We start from the raw sequence: 21,189 nt of genomic DNA, 5'->3' as shown, positions 1-21,189 counted from the left end.
TTTGCATTATGACATTTGAAAATGCATGTTTTGTAAAACAGTACTTGTTCTGCATGAGCAGTCCCACCTGGATTAGATGTTTGGCACTGACAGAGGGAAATAACAGCAGATGGGGGTTTCAGTTTGGTGTGTCGTTGAGGCCGCTCCCAGATCAGCAGGTGGATGTAAGGCTGCTTTCTTTAACAGCTCCTTCAAGATTTAAGGAGTCGACCGCCCTTTATTTAAAATGGCAGCACGAAAGATAGCTCTGGTCCCTGCAGAAATACTAAAGTGGTTTTAGGGCCACCTCTGATAACAGGCTCATTATGTCTAATTGACTTGTAGCAGGTTAATCTGGCCTGCAGGATGTTCACCTTGGTACATGAGAGATGGAAACACCCCCGTAGGTATAGTGTATTAAATTTATTGTTACTGAGGTTGATATCTTTTTAATGAAATGGTTTCTATTTGGAGAACTGGTTAGATTGAATGCTGATTTATTTATATAATCATTTCCCAGCAACAGTTGTTTGAAGTTGGTTTATATTGTAAGCTAAAGATCTTAAAAGAGAGAAAGAACCCCCAATGACCCAATGAGCAAATAATTGGCAACAGCAGGAAGGAAGAACTTTTTTTAACAGGAAGACCTTCAGCAGAACAGACTTAGGCAGGGGCAGCCATCTGCCTTGACCAGCCTGAGCAGTGAGCAGAACGAGACCGCAAATATTATACATCTTACACACATCCCATTGATATAGAAACAGACTTTTTTTTGTTTAAGGTAGCAAGTAACATAGTCAGTGATGTCTCATAACACAATGAAGTAGAAAGAATAGAAAATGTTACTGTCCTGGTCACAAGAGAGAACATTCTGAAAAGAATAATATTTTTTCTCTACATTTAAGACATGAGCAACCGAGAAATATACAGAGGAAAAAGGTTTTGTTACATTGTGTAATTGGGCTGATCTACAGTAAGTAGAGAAACAATTTTCTTCTAAAAATCAGTAAAATAAGCAGCAGAAAGTGAAGACAACAGTATCTTAAATGTGTACATAGGAATTTAATCATTTCAGATTTTTTTTCCCACCTTTGTCAAAAGTATCTCTGCAGTGGGGTCGACCACATCAGCCAAGACCCCAGGTGCAGGCTCTGCAAAGATGTCCTTTGGACAATCTAGCACATAACAGTAGGGCGCAAGATGCCAGCAAGCAGGGGATACATGGAACACCATAAGCAAGTGTCTGGCATAGTATACAAAAACATCTGTGCCGAATATGGTCTCGAAGTCTGGAGGTCAAAATAGCACATCCCCCTAGGGTGGTTGAGAATGACCGAGTTAAGATCCTGTGTGACTTCCAGATACAAAGGGACAAACTGGTGATGAGTATCTAATCACACGTGGCAGAGGAAGAGGGCTATAGTGCTAGATGTAGCTATACCAAGTGATAGCAACATCAGGAAGAAGAAACATGAGAAGCTCGAGAAATACCAGAGATGAGAGAAGAGCTCGAAAAGATGTGGAGGGTGAAGGCAACAGTGGTCCCGGTGGTAATCTGAGCACTCAGACAGGAAGCCCCAAACTGGGCGGGTGGCTCCAGCAGATCCCAGGAACGACATCGGAGATCTCTGTTCACAAGGGTAGAGGACAGATAAAGACTACCCACGGGGCCTGAGGTGATTTCAGATGGAGTGGCACAACTTGCTGTGGAGTTAATAGAAAACAGAAGGCTGGGACATGGGATGAACTTAAAGAGCTATAAAATGGATATATAATCGAGCGAAGAGAGTAAACAGAGACCATGCAATAAAATCCCACCTTTGAGCTCACCTGTGCTGAACCTTACACAACATATAGATATTACCACGACTGTAAGCACAGAGCATGGGGTCAGCTTAAAATTGTTCCGCACATGCTTCACATGTGCATCAACAGATATCTTAAAACAACAACTACTACACCGTGTTACAAAAAAACAGAAAGAAAGAAAAAAAGCTGCTTGTAGTACTCTCTGCACGTGCTGAAAGCGACTCGTAGCACGCCCCTTGATTGGTTGTGTTTTCAGTTCCAGTTGAATATGATTGGAGGTTCGTGTTGAGTGGGCGTATACGGATGTAGATGTTTTGCAACAGTTTATGCGGGTGTAACAGACATCTTTACTGTACAGTCACTCACTCCCGAAGCTTGTCACCTTGATCTGTGAACTTAATTCGTGGTGTTTTGGAGTCTTTTACCCGGCTCGGAGAAAATGGCGTCAGTCGACCTTGCTAAAGTTGGAAAAAACTTACTGAAGAGCGATGAAAGCGAGGAGGTGAGTTACGTAGATGGGCGGCTGCTGAGGGTTACAGCTGTGGACTTTATTTATCGTTTCGGATAGTTGCTTCGCTTTTTTGTGCCCCCCACCCCCTTTTTATTTTTTCAAATTAAGCTGTGATATGAAGTAGTAGACTTGTTACCCCGCCGAGGCAGCTAAATTAAACCTGTTTCCCCACCCCCCTCCCCAGCACTGAAACAACTGCTGAGTAACGAGGCCTTTAAAGTGACATAATGATGATGTTCACTTGTGACATAACGTTTCATTTGCACATATAACACACAGGGCCAGCTCCTCATATATTTACTGTGTGTGTGTGTGTGTGTGTGTGTGTGTGTGTGTGTGTGTGTGTGTGTTTTGCTGTTTCTTTCGGCTTGTCTTTCAGAAAGTAGAGCTCCAGTCTCTGTGGCAGGACCAGCCCGTGGTCCTCTTCTTCCTGCGCAGGTTTGGCTGTCAGGTATGTCGGTGGACGGCATCAGAGATCAGCAAACTGGAGCCAGACCTGAGGGCCAACGGGGTAGCGCTAGTGGGAGTCGGACCAGAAGAATTTGGGCTCCAGGAGTTCAAGCAAGGAGGCTTTTTAAAAGGACGTAAGCATCCTTAATCATTCAGTGCAGTGCATATTAATTTATCTTTTGGTAAGTTCTTATAAAAGCTGTCGAAAAATTAGGTTACACCAGACTAGAGTATCTTAAAAAAAAAGGCCTTCTGTAACTGACTAGAACTTCCCTGCTGAGAGCATTCAAAATTGTCAGCAGCCACTCCTGCTGTGTGATTGTGAATAATCATTAATCAGCTTCCTTTTTTTTAGCCCTTTATGTGGATGAACAAAAGAAATGCTACAAGGATCTGGGCTTCAAACGGTGAGTGCAATAAATGTAGAGCGCTAATGTCAGTACACCAAGAAGGTTCTGGGTCAAGGATGTCAAACACAAGGCACAAAGACTCCAATCTGGCCCACTGAACATCTTTGGAAAAATTGAGGACATAAATTTTTTGAATTGTAACTGATAAAGGACCCCCCCCCCCCCCCCCCCAAGAGACAACACCAAAGTAAATATGTAATACTTAAACGAATAAATAATTAATAGAAACTTGTGATTTTTATAGTGGGTTCACAGTAAAAAAAGAAAAGCAAAATGAATCAACTAAATGTTTCCATTTTATAACTAAAGGGCAGTCTGTGCAATGAGCTAACAAAATTTTCTTCTGCAATATTACAAATTTCTGTCTTTCATTTCAAGCCCAAAGAAGCATTTTTTAATCACGTAGAAAGACAGAGATGTAATGTTTAAATTACACTTCTTGCATTAAAAGATCTTGGGAATTAAATGTATAGTTAAATCTCTTTACACTAACAGAAAGAAGAGTTTCACCCATTGTGGCCCACTTAGGATTAAAGTGACAACCCTGTTCTAGGTTTTAACCTGCTGGGGCCTTTATGTGTGGGGTTTACATGCTATTCCTTGTTTTGCATGGGTTTTACTACAATCAGTGTTAAATTAACTAGCTGTTGTTAATTAGCCATGCACCCCGGCAGGCGATTGTCTGCATGAGCTGTTGTCTTCGTATTTGTTACCCAGGGTGAACAGTGCTTCTTGCCCTATGACAGCTGGGGTAGTGTTCAGCACTACCTCTTGCAAACCTAAAACGGATAAGCTCCTAAGACCAGTGCTTTGACCAAGATGTGATTTGCTTTAAATTGTCAAACTTACTAAAAAAAGGAGTAACTTAAACAGTATTGATCTTGACTCAATTAATTCATTATAGTAAACAAATTTCACCAACCCAATCATTTTAAAACATCATCTTGGGATCATAACAGGAATCATGAAAACATTCATCAAATCAAATCAAATGCACGAATATTTAATGTTCTGTAATGGAAAAACTGTATTCTTTTCCCATTCAGGTACAACGCTTTAAGTGTGGTTCCTGCAGCATTGGGGAAAAAAGTACGAGATGTAGCAGCAAAGGTAGACATATTTGTCACTTTCAAAAACGAATTAAAAACAAAAGAGCAGTGGTACACGGTGGCTTTTTCAAGCTGATAACTTTTGCTTTTTTCAGGCCAGCGCTGAAGGAATCCAGGGAAACTTCTCAGGAGATCTGCTCCAGAGTGGAGGCATGGTCATTGTGGCCAAAGGTAAACTGGGTGGACACCAGTGGGGTGGAGGGGTGCAAGGGTCCATTTTAAGATTATGTAAAAGTAAGTGGAAAGGCACTGATTGTTTAAACCTTTACCAAATAAAGATGACATATGACCACCTCCCCTGTACCCCTAATGACAAGTTTTGTTACCTCAGTCTGTACCAATAAAGATGTGGTTTGACAACTATTAGCACAGGTTTCAGGTTTTTAAGGGCATCCATGGTAAGCTGTATAGGCAGGGATCATCCGTGCTAACTTCTGATGAAAACCCAGGTATTTTGTTCTGGAAGCAGGCCTGAAGTATGACAGAAATGGCTCAGTTCAGTTCAGTTCAGAGGTTACCCCTAGTACCCATTCAGGAGATAAGGAGTTAAAACATATGACAAATTAGAGGATTTTCCTCATAATTCACCTTGTGGTATGGCACTGAGTACAGAAAAGGTGTTCTGTCATTTTAAGTTGCATTTTTGTGGTGTGTCCTCTAGAGGGCAGTGCAGCATCACATTATGGTGACGCAGTCAGGAGCAGCATTTACTTCTAAATCCAGTTTTCCACAGGTCTGCTGACTATTCTTGCTCATTTACATGAAGTATAGGATTATTTTTCAATTGTTCGAATATATTAAGGTTAGATTATTAGCTATATTTAAACATATAAAAGCAAATATGCTCACCAAATAAAAAGGCACAGTCCTAAATACATTACATATATACATTATAGCACAACATTAGGAAAACGAAGACTATATTAAAAGGTTTTTTTGACAGTATTCAATTAATTTTACAATACAAATAAAATGGTTGGTCACTCTAATTCTCCCTCTTTGTGTGCCAAAGTCTTCTTACGGTGCGGTAGAACAGTTTGTCCTTATGGAAAAAGGCATCTGGTAGAGTAGGTAGTGGGTCACTTTGTCTGGTGTGTCTCCCAGTGTTAAAGCCTTGGCTCCACCAAAAGTCCTTCAACACCTACACAGTAAACCCTGTGAAGTTCTATTTCTATAATATTAACATTTTTCTGTGTTTGGAAGTAGTTTATCAAACAGAAGCTTTGCGTTAAACCAAACTGCACTATACATACATGTTTGAAATACTGTTCTGTGTGTGCCGTAGCATTTTTTTTATTTTCATGTATTTTGCTTTTAAAAAAGGATCCCTAGTGAGGCAACCAAAGCAAAGTTACATTATTATATTGTAATAAACAGGGCCAGCAAGTTGTTTATATGATGAAAGTATCTAAGTGATTTATTTTTGCACTGCAAAGGTGGAGAAAAGGTCCTACTGCACTTTATCCAAGATTCACCAGGAGACTACCTGCCTTTGGAGGAGATTACCAAGGCTCTGGGTATCTCAGCCACAGTAAAAGAAGGACAGAGGCCAGTGGTAAGGCATACCATGCATGTCCATGTTATAATTGATGCTATGAACTGAGCTGTAAAGCAAAGGGTTAAATGGGATAGAGCAAACTGGTGTCATTGTGTGTGTGAAAACACTGGAGGGATCTAATCATCAGTTTCTTTCAACAGAGTCTGTTTTACGTCAGTAGAGACAAATGCATCAGAGTATCCTCTTCACAGACAATTTCACACTTATTACAGCATCTTCATGGTCTGTCAGTGTCTGTGTCAAAGGCCCCGAAACCTTTTAAACTTGACTGAAGATGATCTCCGTACTTGAAAACACAGCAGTTATTTTACAGATCCATATAATAGCGGTGCTGTAGTGCAAGCTGAAAAGCACAAATGCTCTGCAGATTGAAATTATCACTATATTATGGAGGAATTCATATTTTTTAGCAAGTCCTTGATCACTACCATCATCATTGTGTATGTGTGGTAGATTACTCGTACAGCACAGCAGAAATGGGACATGTCTAGTAAGAGGACATGGGAATGACTGGCAGTACTGGCTGCGGTGACCATTTCTGTTGAGGTCATTGTTACCTCATGTGGTTTCCACCCTAATCATTTTGCCCTGTTTACATCCTTTTTCTTTTTTTTAAACCCTCTGGTAGAGGCGACTCAGAATTTTCTTACCTAATGTGCACAGTGGGATTTTAAGAAGCTGGAAGGTCAGTGTTGTCATGACAGTGTCATAAATTGGTTACCACTGAGAGACAAATGATAAACAGCCTGTGGCAGGCAAACATGTTGTGAATGAAAAACAGAAACTACAGATATTTAATATTAAAACTACAGCAGATTTAAAGTGTAAAACTGAGAATTATATGTTATTAGAGCATTATTGCCTTTTCAAAAATGGTTATACTGAGGATTTGTTTTCTATAAAATGTCCTGACTCAACCTTATTGTGTAGCGAGCTCATAATCGTCGCTTCTCCTCCACCATGCGACTGGCAATAGCCTCACTAGAGGCTCGCTGTAGCATCCATGTGATTCTCCTCATTGATTACGACCACTGTGATGAAGCGCTGCTTAGATTTCAGATACTTCAAATTTGAAGTTGAGCACTTACTTGGGAATTATGCTTCAGCAGTAACTTCAAACCCTTCTGAAACCCTACGTCGTAAATTACAGCGTAACCTGACTTGGATTTTCCTAGAAATGTAACAAGAGGACAGGGCCAATGATTCCAGTCAGCAGTAAATCTACAACAATGACTGTTGCAAAGGGAGAGGATCAAAATTCCTCCGTAATCATGAACCTTTTAAATCATGGGATGTATTTTTTTTGGAGGCTATGTAGTATTAAGTAGTCTGCTTGCATAGGGAATTTTTTAACAATAACATAAGTTCCTGTTTGCTTACTGCACTACCATCATTATGTTTATATGCAAAGTCTCAGCACTTAACACATTTTTAGTGACAGATTGTGCCTGCTTTTTAACTGTTTGCTTACTGCAAACAGGAATTTAGTATCTATTGCAAAACCACTAGTTTATGTTAACGTACAAGACCCAACAACACTATTTACTCTTAAATCTCTTGAGAGATCTGGCTTTCTGGCTGGGGGCATCGCAAGAATATTGAAACAGGACTGTAATATTAAGCTACAGCCAGGCTAAAATTAGCTTAATACAACACAAAGAATGGAAATGGCTTGCTGTATCCAAACTTAAAAAAAAGGTTTTGCACATCTTATTCTGAGGTGGTATTTATTATGTTCCCACAGAGCCAGGCACTTGTTAGATAAGCTAACCAGCTGCTGATTGCGGTGCTGTGTCTATAATAAAAACATCTACAAGAGTAACACTATGGAGTATGTAATATGTTCTGTTTGTCTGTTTGTTAGCAGTCTAGCATTCAGAGGTTTCAAGACATATTCACATTTTGTGTGATGGCAGATAACAATAAGGAGTTGATTTCATTTTGGTGAAAATGGGATCAAGGTCAGGCCAAAATCAGTAAAAACTTTATATTACTCACATGTGTTTTGTTTTTGGATTGTCTTTCAACCTGGGTGACAGGAGTACCTAGGTTGGCTAAGCATTTGACCTTGACTTTCACAGTCAGCACCCAAGGTCAAGGATGACCTCTAAAAAAGTTTCAAGAAGCCATATCGAGTAATATATATGACGCCATAACAGGCTGACATCAGCATGTCGTAATAAAACCATCATAAAACATCAAAGCTTCAGTATTGCTTCACTCTGCAGGGTGAGTTGCGCTGGCTTTGTGTTCTTGATAAGAAAGAATAATCTCAGGATTAAGTGTTCATATTGTTACACTTACAAATTAGTTTTGCAAAATCAGAGCATTTGTTGTGTTTAATGAAAATGGTAACACTTATGCATCCCATTTCACCTATTCAGGCTACAAAAAAACTGTCTTTTTAACATCAGTTAAGCACAGCAGTTTATATGTTATCAGTTTGTAAGTGCAGGCATTGCACAGGGGCCCGTTCTTCGTACGTCGCTTACTACATCCAAGATCAAATGACACATCCAAGATCAAATCATCGCGCTAACCGTGAGCTCGCTAATCCGGTTCCCCGAACACACCTGCTGTTGACGATTACTACAGCTGGACGCAGGAATGTGACATCACTGGGTGTCGTAAAAGGGGCTACGCATCGATAGTAGAAACATTGATCGGCAACCCGCTGATTGGTCGGCGAAAATGTCGAAGGGGCGTGCTCGGTATTTTCCGGCAGCAGAGCAAGAACTCATGAGTGAGGGATTTCAGGAGTTTCAGAGTTTAATTAAAACGCAAGAGAACACTGCAAAGGCTGCAAAAGCAAGGAGAGAGGGCTGGCAGAAAGTTGCTGACAAATCAAACTCGTAGGTAATTTAATAATAATACTAATAATAATGGATTGGGTTCATATAGCGCTTTCCAAGGCACCCAAAGCGCTTTACGATACCACTATTCATTCACTCCGACATTCACACACTGGTGGAGGCAGCTACGGTTGTAGCCAGGCTGCCATATCGCGCCATCGGCCCCTCTGGCCAACACCAGTAGGCGGTAGGGTAGATCTATCATATGACACTATATTGTCCAATATCATATGGCATTATATTATATTATAATATGTTATATTATATCCCCTTTCACATTAGAGCCACAACAGGACCCACAAGAACATGGGAACAAGTAAAAGTGGAATACAGGAGTATTCTACAGAATGGTAATATTTATCTCTTAGATTGCTTTGCGTCTCTTGGCAAGGTAATACTGGCCTGTAATACTCTGTTAGTTTGTTCATAACAGCAACCAAGAAAAGGGCAGAGGAAAAAAAGACAGGTGGTGGTCCTGCACCCCCTCGTCAACAAGTTGGTTAAGTAAATAATACCCTCACGGGAATATCGATATCTCTCTATGAGCACACTGTCGCGCTGAGCTAAAGGATCCTGTCTATCCCGCAATATACGCTGAATTCTGAGGACTCTCCTTATCAATCTTGCACCTTCCGCAATGGGTTGGTCGCGTATACGGACAGGACATGGCTGCGACAGGCTTCCCAAATCCACCTTCGCTTTTATAGCCGTGGTCTCTCATCTCGATTACACGAAGTAATTAAGTGTGCCTATGCGAAGGCACACTTATTACTATTGCTCGGATTTATTATTATTATTATTATTATTATTATTATTCTTTTTCCGCCTGAAATTTTGGACCTTAACTCGCCCCACAGTTTTGAGACAAGGTTCACATATGATATATCATTGTGTGCGGCTGGAGCTGGAATGAGTTGCTATGACTTTTGGTGTTTATTACTTCTATAGTTTTTTAAATATGAATATTTTAATGCAAGTTTTTTCCCATTGAAATGAATGGAGAACAAGAAAACTTCATTTGTGGTGTGCTGGCTCACTCTAGTGGTATGTCGGGAGTAATGCGAGGCGGCCGCTGTGTCCCTGTGGACGCTTTTATTTTGTATAACTACCGGAAGTAGTTCCTGTGTACTGACGCTAGCTGGGTAGCTAGCGCCGCGTCGCTTAAAAAGCAGCCGGGCTTGTCTTAAACTTAAGAGGCTGACACTCGCTAAACCACCCGATCGCTCGCCAAGCGACTGTTTCACACTGGACTTATTTTTCGTTTATATGGGCCGATGATGCTGGTCGATGAGGAAAAACTAACTGAGTTGTTTGGTGGTGGCTAACGCGGAGCTAGCTAGCCACCGGTATGTGTCTCTTTCCCCTCATATGTGGGGAAAGAAACATGTGAGGCGGCCGCCGATCGACCGGTTTTCAGGTGAGAATGTAGGTGTGTAAACGTCAAATATCTGCTCGTTTTGTCAAAACATCCCATATTAGCAACAGATTTCTCACGATGTTGCTGCTAGCCGGCTAGCTAGTTTGGCCGACCGGCTAGCCGGCTAGCTAGCTCGGCTAGCTAGCGCCGCTTCGCTCAAAAGCACCCAGGCTTGGCTTTCAGTGAGGCGTCTCTAACTCCTTTCACCCCCGATCGCTCCGCAAACAGTCTTTGTCTTAGCTGGACTTATTTTTCGTTTATATGGGCCGATGATGCTGGTCGATGTGGAAAAAATAACTGAGTTGTTCATATACCGGTGGCTAGCTAGCTCCGCGTTAGCCACCGGTATATGTCTCTTCCCCTCGTATGCGAGGAAAGAAACACCGATCGACCGGTGGTGGCTAACGCGGAGCTCAATCGTGGATAAGGGAAACCCAATGCAGGAGAAGCAGGCGGCTGGTGAACTGAATTTCAGGTAAGACGTTATTAACTGCACTCTATTTGGGTCAGATATAAACCGAGTTTAGGTGTAGTTTATTTTCGTTGTGCTGACAGTTACAATAACTGTACTGCGTGCTAGCTAGCACCACGGAGTTTCTATACAGCTGTGCGGAGTTTCTATACAGCTGTGCGCGCTAAGTTACTGATTTTGAACTTTATGACAGCCTCCCCTATTTTCAGGCGAGAATGTAGGGGTGTAAACTTCAAATATCTGCTCGTTTTATCAAGAAGTCCCATATTTTATCAAGAAGTCCCATATCTCTCACGATGTTACTGCTAGCGCCGCATGGCAGCTAGCTGGCTAGGGCGGCTTGGCTGACACCTAGGCCGGGCTGACTGATACCCAGGCCGGCTAACGCTCTCGTTTCACCGCCGCATGGCGGCTAGCTGGCTAGCGCGGCTTGGCTGCCACCCAGGTCGGGCTGGCTGACACCCAGGCTGGGCGACACCCAGGCTGGGCTGGCTGACACCCAGGCCCGCTCACGCTGTCGTGTCACCCCTAGTCTTTCGTGATGACTCTTGGTTGGCTGCTGGACTTATTTTTCATTTATATGGGCTGGTGATTCAGTATGAGTGTCCGGTGAACTGAATGTCAGGTAAGACGTTATGTATATGTAAGGTAGTGACTGGAATAAGTCACAAGGTGTCGCTGTTGAGCTGCATATATGTTGTAAATTTTAGCAATTTTGACCATTTGTCCTCTGCAGGACACCGTAGTTCAGATTTCTCGTTCGCGTGGGCGCCATCTTGGTTCAGTGTTTACTGTGATGTGCAAAGGTAAGCACTGTCAGTGGCGAACTGCATTGGTTTTGTTTAAAAATAAGTGTTCCACTGTGTAAAATAGCGGTTTGTCATTTAAGCTGAGCATATATTTTGTTTATTGAGAGGTTCATGTATTGTCTGATGAGTATGAGACAAAGATATACTTTTCTTTCTTACTCTCATATAAAATATTTAGCTTTTATTAAATAGTTATCTGAATCTTACAACCAAAGTTTGTATAATAATACACAAGATTGGCTGTAGACCATTGTTAATCATTCAGAACACTGTGTAAAAATAACAAAGTGAATGAAAAGTGCATAAATATTTATTTTACGTGTTTGATGTGTGTGGCAGGGCGTGGTCTGCAGTGCCGCTGCAGGGGAGGTGGACCCACCTCAGCGATATCTGCAATCACGCCTCTCAGGTGTAAAGTCTGTGCTCTCTCTGCTTTTTTTTTTTGCTTTTTTTTTTTCTTTGTATGTGTCGGGCTGTGAGATGAAAAGCTACAGCCGGCTGTGTGGGTACAGCAACTATGTGTGAAAAGTGGTCCATAACGTAATGCTTCAAAGTGTGTTCATGCAAACATTGTCGGGTCTGCTTATGAACCTCTGCGCACAGCGTCTACAAATTGGGGCTGTACGAAGTCACCTCATCTTTACACAAAACTGTAAGCTGTCATCTGTGAGGCGCGAGCGGTGTTTGGTTTTACCATAGTTCATGGTGGAGAATGGCTGCTCTGCTGAGTTTTGCTCTCTGTAGCTGTTTGAATGGCAAACTATACTGATTAGCGGCGGCATAGGCACACTTAAAATTTCTTCAGAAATTTTCGCTTTCTAGTTTACAATTACTACTCTGAAATATGAATTACATCTGTAATAATCACATACATGTAATAGAATGTTAATAGTTCATTTCCCTTTTTTAGGAAATGACCTGTATGTATCTGTGTGACATCAATAAAAGGATCAAGTGCTGCATTATCTTTAGTTACATTGATAATATTTATTTATGGTGAAACAGTGGAAAAATATCGCTGTTGCTTTCGTATAAATGAAGCGGACATACCTGCGTGGCCGCGATCTAATCCTGTTTACATAAAGTAAACCTGCTCCCGAGCAGGTTTACGCTTACGGCTCTGTTGCTATGACAGCAAGTCCCGGATGAGCTTCGGGGAACCGACTGATCCAGGATCACGCGAAATCGTCAACAATCTAATCCGGCTAACCTACTTAGCGAGGTACGAAGAACGGGCCCCAGGTCTCAGACAGACAGTGCAGTGTTTTATTTTTCTTTCCTTCTCTCTTCACAAACTAAAAAAAAAAGAAAAGAAAAGAAGCCCCACACCTGTCAGTTTTTATCAGTCATTGACAACAATAAATCTGAACTTTAATGAAGTAAAGGTCAGATCAGCAAACTGTTGTTTATCTCCTGTACAACCATTTTCATTCAACTTAGATCCCCCCCGCCCTCTCCGGTCATCCACATCCTGATGGCTGTAGCTCTGAGAACCTTTGATATACTTTGAGAAACTCTGCTTCAGAGAATGAGCTGCATTGATTGCTGTGTTGGTATAAGATATAAGAATTCAGTTTGATTTATAAGATTTCAAAAAAATGTGGCCTAGGTTTATGTTAGTGTATTCACAAAACAAACTGCTCACAGATCATGGGCCTAACACTTTAAGTTCTGCAGGGTTTGTCCTGTGATCGTCAGGGCTTTCGACATGCCCGTCACATCCAGCACATGCTCTTCAACCACTTTGCCTCTGAGCGCTATTGCTCGCTTCCCACAGAATCCACCGTGTCGAAACTATTGCAACATGTCCCCATGATCTCTGACGACCAGCCGATGTCATCTCTGCAACCCACAACAGAATAGACCTTGTTATCTCTGAGGGGTCAAAATGTGTCAGGAACGAGTAAAAGTCACAAGCTAATGTCTGGTTTGGAAAGGCCCGGGCAATGTTTTGTTAACAGAGAGAGGTCACAGGCTGGTCCAGATAAAACCACTAAGACCACTCATGGGTTTAGAAGTAATGTCTCTCCTCAAACCTTTCTGTTTACTTTGGAGGTTCTTCTATCTGTGCCCAGGTTTGGGAACTCTCAAACTAGATTTCCCACAAGAATGACTCGTGTTCTAACTTGAGCGATCACTCTGAGGGACCGCAAACAAGACGCGGTGTTTAGACAAACAAGGCTTCCTATTGATGGAGCTTTATCCACAAAAGGTGATCGGTGAGCGGCATCTTTATCTATGAGCTGCTGCTTCTCCTAAATACATGGCTGAGGCTCATTATTTATTGTTCTCATTGTTTAATGCATCTTTGTCATCTGTTGCAGTGCAACGATGATGTTTGTACACGATGATGACGGAGCTGCTCTTCGTACCTGAACTGCACGTCTCGCCTCTTTGGAAGATTCATGAAGTGGGATACCGTTTAAAATGATTGACAATGAAGTATTAAATCACTAATAATATTCCAGTGCCACAGTTTTTAATCTATTGTTTGTTTGTTTGTTTGTTTGTTTTTTAATAAACTGTAATGGTTTATGGTACAAATAGTGCTCTAATCTTTGTTTTTACAACAGCTGGTATTTTACATTTAAATTGTGTTTACATCACTGTGATTGTCTTTTTTTAATATCCAGTTTATAAAGAACAAGCTTTACTTTGTATGTGTCTAACAATATCTGCTCATTAAAAAGCCTTTGACTTCATTTAAAGACTTTCAAAATGGGTCAGGAGGTATTTGACTTCTTGATATGAGAGAAGAATTGTTTTCATTAATAATTCAACACTCTGGAGGCTGTTTTAGCTCACTGGGCACAGCAGGTGACCCATATGTCATAAAGCTAATGCAGAGGTCTGGGTTTGACTGTGCTCTGACAATGTTCACTGCATGTCTGTCTCCTCTCTTCTGTCTTTTCTTCACTGTCGTCTCAGGAGAAAAGATAAAAATCCACAAAAATTTACTTTAAAAACAAAATCTAAACTGACAGGGCTCAAATATTAACACCTACAGCTCTTTTTGTTTATAATTTAAAGCTGAAATTGGCCCATTTTGTAGCTTCACTTTATAGAAAAATGTCACTTCTGATTCATTTTATGCTCATATATTAAATTTACTATATATCATTTTTGGACAAGTTCACAAACCTGTAACATAAACTTAGATTCAGATGATATTTTAGGCCCTCTGTCATGATACCTAACACTGGTCTATTTCCTCATGCATGCACTCCACTGATGTTACTGAGTTACTCTCCTCATATTATGGTTATCTTGCATTTTATGAAAATAATATTTAGTTAAAAGTTCAAGTCTTCCTCTCCTCTGTCAGTTCCTTGAGCCAGCCTGTGACACAAGTAAGAGTAAACAGTAAACAAATATATTTTTTTAAGAGTTTATTTAAAGTTGAAACGTTTAGAGGAACGAGTGGATCACCAGCACTCAGGTGATGGTCTGCAGGCCGAGTCTGTTTATGTGTTTTATTTATGCAGGGTCTTACTGTTCAAGAGTAACTTGGTGGTGAGTGATTGTAATTACTGGCTTTAAAAAATAGTTACAAACTGAACTGTACTTCTTGTCCAGATTGTGTTGTCTTGGTGCCATTTGGAGGATTTTTATTGCGGCTGTCTGACAGAAATTGTGACCTTCCTAACCAAGTCTGCTCACTGATAATTTAGCGCTCTCCCTTCCTGTCAACAAATGGCCTTTCCTGGTTTCAGAAAGAGAGATAGGGACGGCCTTAAGCTAGCCATGAGGTGTATAAAGGTAGTGCACAAACCGATGGGTGATGCAGTTGTGGCTGTGTCCATCTTTTAGTCTTTTGCAGTTTGAGAATGGTTTCTAAAAGATTTAGTCATGTTTTATGTTAAAAAAATAAATTGCACTTTTAAAGGAGAGACTTGAGATTGCGCCAGTTGAGACAGTCACTTTAATGGCAATAATAACATATCTGAGTCACAAAAATAGCAGTCTAGATAATTACATAGCAGCAGGAACATTCATAAAACATCTTAAACATCTGGAATCTTGCAAAGCAATAATATTTCATAAATATTCATTTAGCTAAATAAACTCTAAATGGGTATACAGGTTGAAACATGTTCATATATAGCAAAAAATGCGTTTCTAGTTGGTAACTTCAAAACGACACAATTTCACAATTTAGGTAAATGTGGTGCTAAAACTAAGTGAAGACACACTTTCTTCTGTACCTGATTTTCCTCCGTGGAGAACATCAAGCATCTACAATAACACGTTTTATTTGTTATACCCTTGTTCAGTTAACAACTTGTTGCACAAAACATGAAGTTTAAACTGTTTGTCTTCTAACCATCTCCCAGCATCGCTTTAAAATGTGCGATGTTGTTCAAAGGAAACATCTGACATTTTGAGAAAGTTAGCAGAGGACTGATACCTCACTGGGCTCGGCATAAAAAAAACTTGAAACAGAAGGAAATCGCATATCAGTCCAAAGGGAACTAAAATTGCCTAAAGCTATAGAAAGAAAACGCCCTCTCTAGTAGTTAAAAATGCACCTGTCGGTCACTCAGTAGAGTACTGCTCAGTAGCAGTAGAGGGTCACACGGTTTTGTGACCCTCTACTGCTCTTGGTTTAAATTATGCTTACAGTCTGACATGTTCAAATGCCATCACACAGTATCACTCTGCTTCTCTGTGTTATTGTAGGCTCTTTACCTTTGATGCTAAATAAAACGTAATTAAAATTGACCAGAGTCTGTCATGATTCTTTCCTACTTTGCAATTCATGTTGATTCACAGTTTCATTTGTACTCATATTTGTTGGTGACATACAGAAGCTCATCAGCTGGCACTTCCAGGACTTTAACAAACTTTGGGAGTGACCGTTCACTGTATGTCCATCCATATACCTTTGATTTTCTGCTGGAAGCTTTCCGGTAAAGAAAGAACAGAAGATGCTAACAACTGTGAACTGACAGCTGTGGAGCTTGCTCTGGAGGAGCACAGAGATTGGCTGAGAGTAGCCTTTTTTTGACTTTTGACGGGAACCTGGAGTGCATGGTCTTCACCAAATACCTGAACTCCTGCCAGTGTCGTTGACGTTCTCCTCTATCTTTTGTCCAGTCCTGTATGTGTTATTGTCAGTGATGGGAGTAACGGTGTTACTTTTTTCAGTAACGGGTTATCTAACTAATTACTGTCTCTATCGTTACAACGCCGTTACCGTTACTAACAAGAAAATGCGGTCACGTTACTATTTTTCAACAGACGGTTGAAGCTGTGTTCAGCTTACCGCATCTTATATCAGTTGCACGGAAGTAGCTGACTACGTAAGTAATCTGGGCGCTACAGCTTTAAGCAGCTGCGCGCGCTCCCACGGACTGTAATCACGATCACTTTCTAGCACAACACCTGGAGCTAAGGGGGCAAAACGATCGCATGAGTGCTGCTGTTTGACTGAGGAAGAATAAAGTAGTCATGGTAAGCCAATCACATGACCACTTAAAGACATACAAGGTGATATATACCAGTTTTTAAATTGTGTTGATAGGCCTCGTAAAACCAGAGTCATGATAAACAATATATACCGGTGTTTTTCCTGAATAGTTTCATCACGTTTACTGTCTAAGGACAGCGCTAGTAAGCACTTGCTGCTTATGACCAAAAAAACAAACAAAAAAAAAAAAACCAGCCCCTTCGTGTTGGTGGAAAAATGCACCAAGTCGACCAATCAAAAAATGATATGGCAACATGAGATTTGGTTGTTTAGGAAGAGGGGGAAGTTTTAGGAGTCACAGTGAGAGAGAGAGAGAGAGAGCAGAAAAAGAGAGAGTGCGTTTTGAGATGTGAGAGATTTGTGACGTTTAGCGTGTTTGGAGTGTGTAGTTAATGTGTCTTGTGGAGTTAGTGTGTAGTGTTGTGGATAGTTCTGTGTTGTGTGTCAGAACAATGAGGTGACTGCTGTCTCCAGGTAGAAACAGGAGTGATACACCTGCTCTCAGACCTGCAGGTATCAGGCTGTGATGTTCTCCTTTATAGTGGACAGAAATATTTGGAGTGGCACAAATAATTTGTGCGGCATCTTATTGAATGCAGAACAGCTGATTGTTATGTAAACAGTTTGAATGGTTATTAAAAAGAAAAGGGGGTAAAAGATAAATGGCTGCAAATAACTTTGTTGTTTGCAAAACTTGTGCATATGATTTTAAAATGGAGAATTTATATTTGCATTTAAAGTTATGAAATATGATTCATTAAACATGTTTTTTGGTTGTTACAGTAAAAAAATATAACTTTTTCTACTCGGATTTTATGTTTTTTGTCTGATTTTAGATCAATTGTGTTAATACAGTATGTCAACATGAAAACATAACTGTAAATTCAGACACGTGAGGTTGTGCTGAAAAGAATGATACCAAACAAGGCAAAGTAAATAGTTTTTAAAGGTGAAATGTGGAGGGAACATCAAAAGTGGTTAAAAATGGCCAATTATCCCCGGACCCCAGAGGGTTAAACATTTTTTTAAAGTAACGCAATAGTTACTTTTCAAGTAATTAATTACTTTCAGAATCTTGTAACTCAGTTATTTTTTTGAAGGAGTAACTAGTAACTCTAATTAATTACTTTTTCAAAGTAACTTGCCCAACACTGGTTATTGTAGGGTCTACCCTACAATATAAAGCGCCTTCAGGCAACTGTTGTTGTGATTTGGTGCTGTATAAATAAAACTTAATTGAATTGAACTATCAGTGTTTTATCTCTCTGGTTCAAAAAACACTGAGAACTGAGGAATATAAAGACATTATCCTCACATCAGGTGACATCAGGTTCAAGCTAAAATAGCTGCACAGTGGCGAGTAGGTATCCTGCTCTGAGCAACTGTCCCGTCTCTTTGTCCCAGCTCTGCTTTCAACTTCTCCAGCAGGACCATTCGTCCCTCCTGCCTGTCCGCCTGCACCCTTTATCTTCTACATGACTGCTCCTGGTGGTCCACTATGGGTTGGCTGTGTTAGTTTCTGGCCTCCGTTGGGAGAAGATTCTGTCACAGCTTATTCAAACTCTAACCCTTCTGTCATTTCAGATCATGCTATTACCACCTGCCCTAGGATAACCCCTGCCTTTCCCACCCTTGCAGTTACCAGTTCACTCAACAAAGTTATTTGTATCATTCTCAGCGCATATATATATATATAGTAGACTGCAACTATTGTGATTATAGTTGATTTTGAGCCACATTGCTAGCTGATTTTCAAACATTTTTTTACCCCCCAGTTGTGCCTCTTTTTGATTCTTTGGCAGGTTTTGTTTTTTAATTAACTTTTGCCAAACTTGACTTAGAGGTTTGCATCCTAACTTTATATTGTTTAGAAGATTTTGTCAGAAGATTTAAAAAAAAAAATTACTGGTAACTATTTCGTGTTTCAAGGTTTACGGGTTAAGAGACTTTAACTATTTTGTCCTTTGCTTTTTTTACCCACCTGTGATAAAGTTGGGTCTGGCTTAATTAAAATATAATACATAATGATTTTAGATACAGCCAGGGTTATTAACTGTAGCCAAGTGATTGTTGTTCTCTGGGAAAATCTTTAAGTATATACAGTAGCTGTAATTTCTAGTAGACATCCTTGTGATTTATAAACGACAAAGGTGCTGAAAGGTGAATTTTGTTACCATTAGTCAGATGTAACAGTTTCCTCTTTGTTATTAAATGTGAAAATATGAAAATGAATACCTACATGTATATATTTTTTAAATGCATTTCCCAAAATGTCAAACATTTGTCTTTGAGATGGCAGCACACTGTCATCACTTAGATTCTGGGGAAAAATCTCTCAGTAATATTTCCTCTCCCCCCCCCTGTTTGAAACAACAGTTTTTGTTGTTTGGAGCACTGAGACTGACCCTCTGAAAGTATAAAGCTTCAATATGCACATTCAATTTAGCAGCCTCTGTTGAGACCTAACAGTCGTGTTCAGTTAACCAAGGCCACCCTAAATGTGACCAGTGACAGCAAACATTCAAAACCGTCTGTGTGTGTGTGTGTGTTGTTTGTGTTTGAAAGCTCTCTCCAGCACAAAAATGTCGGCTTACGGCAGCCAGTGTCTCCATCCTCTTTGATTCTCCTGTCATTACTTGTTAATAAAGGTAGAAAATAACAGTCCTGGCCCTGGCCATCTTGTTAATGACAAGCCCCATTCTTCAGTGCGAGCTTGTGGATCAGCTACAGCGGTCACCGCGCTCCATCCTTTCATCTCATACGACACTGATCAATGCAAGATCAGAAGAAAACCACTTCATCTGCTGCCTGTCCAAGTGTATCTGAGGGGGTTTTCCCCTCATTTCAGCACAGCATGTAATTGGCTACGCCCCAGAGGCTAAATGTCTGTGTGAGTTTTCACTCATGTCGGAAAGAAAGCGCACAAAACTAAAAACCCAAGCACTATTTTGGGTTAAATGTGAACTTACAGATCTCACACGAGTAACATTATTTTATAAAATGAATGTAGGTTCACGTCATGTTAAGGATTTTGAGCTCAGCTCTTTAACCTCTCGGCTTCAGAAACACATAACAACTGGGGTCTAAACAGATTACAGTCAAAAGTGGGAGTAACCAATAATGCAACTAATATCAATGTCACATCACTCGACCTCCAACAAATCCTGGGTTTTTTTTCTCACGATCTAAGGAGCAGGCCACAGCAAAGTGTCATGACATACAGTACATGTATATAGTACATTTCCGTGGTAGAGTATTGAGTAACAATCATTTGCAAAATGTGGCAAAGAAACTTAGAAAACTGCTTAGCCAGCTTTGAAAATGTTAAATATTTATCCATGCCGTAAGTGTAAAAATGCTAAACGCAGCAGCTCCCTCAGAGTGTTAATTTAAGGTTAAAGCTGCAAAGATTTAACAGTCTTAAAGTCTTTAAGCAATTTGTTTTCATGTAACAGTGAATGACCAAACTCTCAGAGTGTGACTAATTCTTTTGTAGCTTTGCATCAGCAAAGCCGTAAGTTCTCATTTATTTCATGCTCTTCAGCCAGAGTCAGATTTGCTCACCATTATTCCTTCTGAAGTGGCACGATGTCTTAAAAACAGTACATCAGATGAAAGGCTACACATTAAATTACAAAAATCCACTTAAGATTTATGAGAAGAATTTGTTCAACAAATGCTCGCTGGGCATTTAAAGTCAACCTCATTAAGCCTTTCAAAAAGTCTCATCTTTTCCATGTAGCCTTTCCATTCATGTGCCCCGATGTGGGACATTAAAAAAATACAAATAAAAACAAAACAAAAGGGAACAACTGACCTCCTCATCCACTGACAATAATTCAAACTTGATAAGATATTCAAGCAAGTTTCTCTTTTACAATCTGCGTGCTTTAAATTTAAGAACCTATGGAGTACTGAGGACGCCAGCTGTTTAAAAAACACCTACGGTACCATATATGCACGTGTCTGCGTCATCACTCGGCCCCAAACATACTGGAATAAGTCATGAGCAGGATATCTCTGTGGGTTTTAAAGTACAACTTATTCTTTTGATTTGACTTGCCCATGCTAAGAAAACCAACAAATCTCAGGAGTTCTACCAGACCCGACACTTCAGCTCAGGGTTCATTGGACTGCCTTTTTGGCACTGAAAGGCTTCTGAGAAAGCTTCAAAATTCTGGAGCGATCCAAGGACCCTGAGGACAAAAGAAAAGCAGAACATCAAGGATAATAAAAGCTAAAGTATGTTGATGGTGTTAGTTCAGTCTCCAAGTACTCATTTGGATCAACAAACTGAGCTACACTGCACCAGTACTTCACGGATATATCCTTTGTCATGACAA

At 40.4% G+C, this 21,189-nt stretch overlaps 2 protein-coding genes across 7 annotated transcripts in view; one reads left to right on the top strand and one right to left on the bottom strand.

Annotated features, from left to right (window-relative positions):
* The first annotated feature begins 2,078 nt into the window (after positions 1-2,078).
* On the top strand, positions 2,079-17,063 carry prxl2b (peroxiredoxin like 2B). Its single transcript, XM_082532894.1, has 7 exons — positions 2,079-2,290; positions 2,679-2,883; positions 3,105-3,156; positions 4,206-4,269; positions 4,364-4,439; positions 5,705-5,823; positions 13,701-17,063. The coding sequence occupies exons 1-7, from the start codon at positions 2,228-2,230 to the stop codon at positions 13,725-13,727; spliced, it is 606 nt and encodes a 201-aa protein (XP_082389020.1). The 5' UTR covers positions 2,079-2,227; the 3' UTR covers positions 13,728-17,063.
* mmel1 (membrane metallo-endopeptidase-like 1) overlaps positions 15,281-21,189 on the bottom strand; it is a 55,157-nt gene continuing 49,248 nt past the window's right edge. For all 6 annotated transcript variants that reach the window (XM_082532869.1, XM_082532866.1, XM_082532871.1 and 3 more), the window contains one exon: positions 15,281-21,042. In XM_082532869.1, coding sequence (XP_082388995.1) covers positions 20,943-21,042 — 100 coding nt within the window. In that variant the 3' untranslated portion in view covers positions 15,281-20,942. The remainder of the gene's footprint in view (positions 21,043-21,189) is intronic.

The sequence above is a fragment of the Aulonocara stuartgranti genome, assembly GCF_965226115.1.
Source record: "Aulonocara stuartgranti genome assembly, chromosome: 5".
In the NCBI taxonomy this organism is placed as follows: Eukaryota; Metazoa; Chordata; class Actinopteri; order Cichliformes; family Cichlidae; genus Aulonocara; species Aulonocara stuartgranti.
This window is presented reverse-complemented; position numbering and strand designations above follow the sequence as displayed.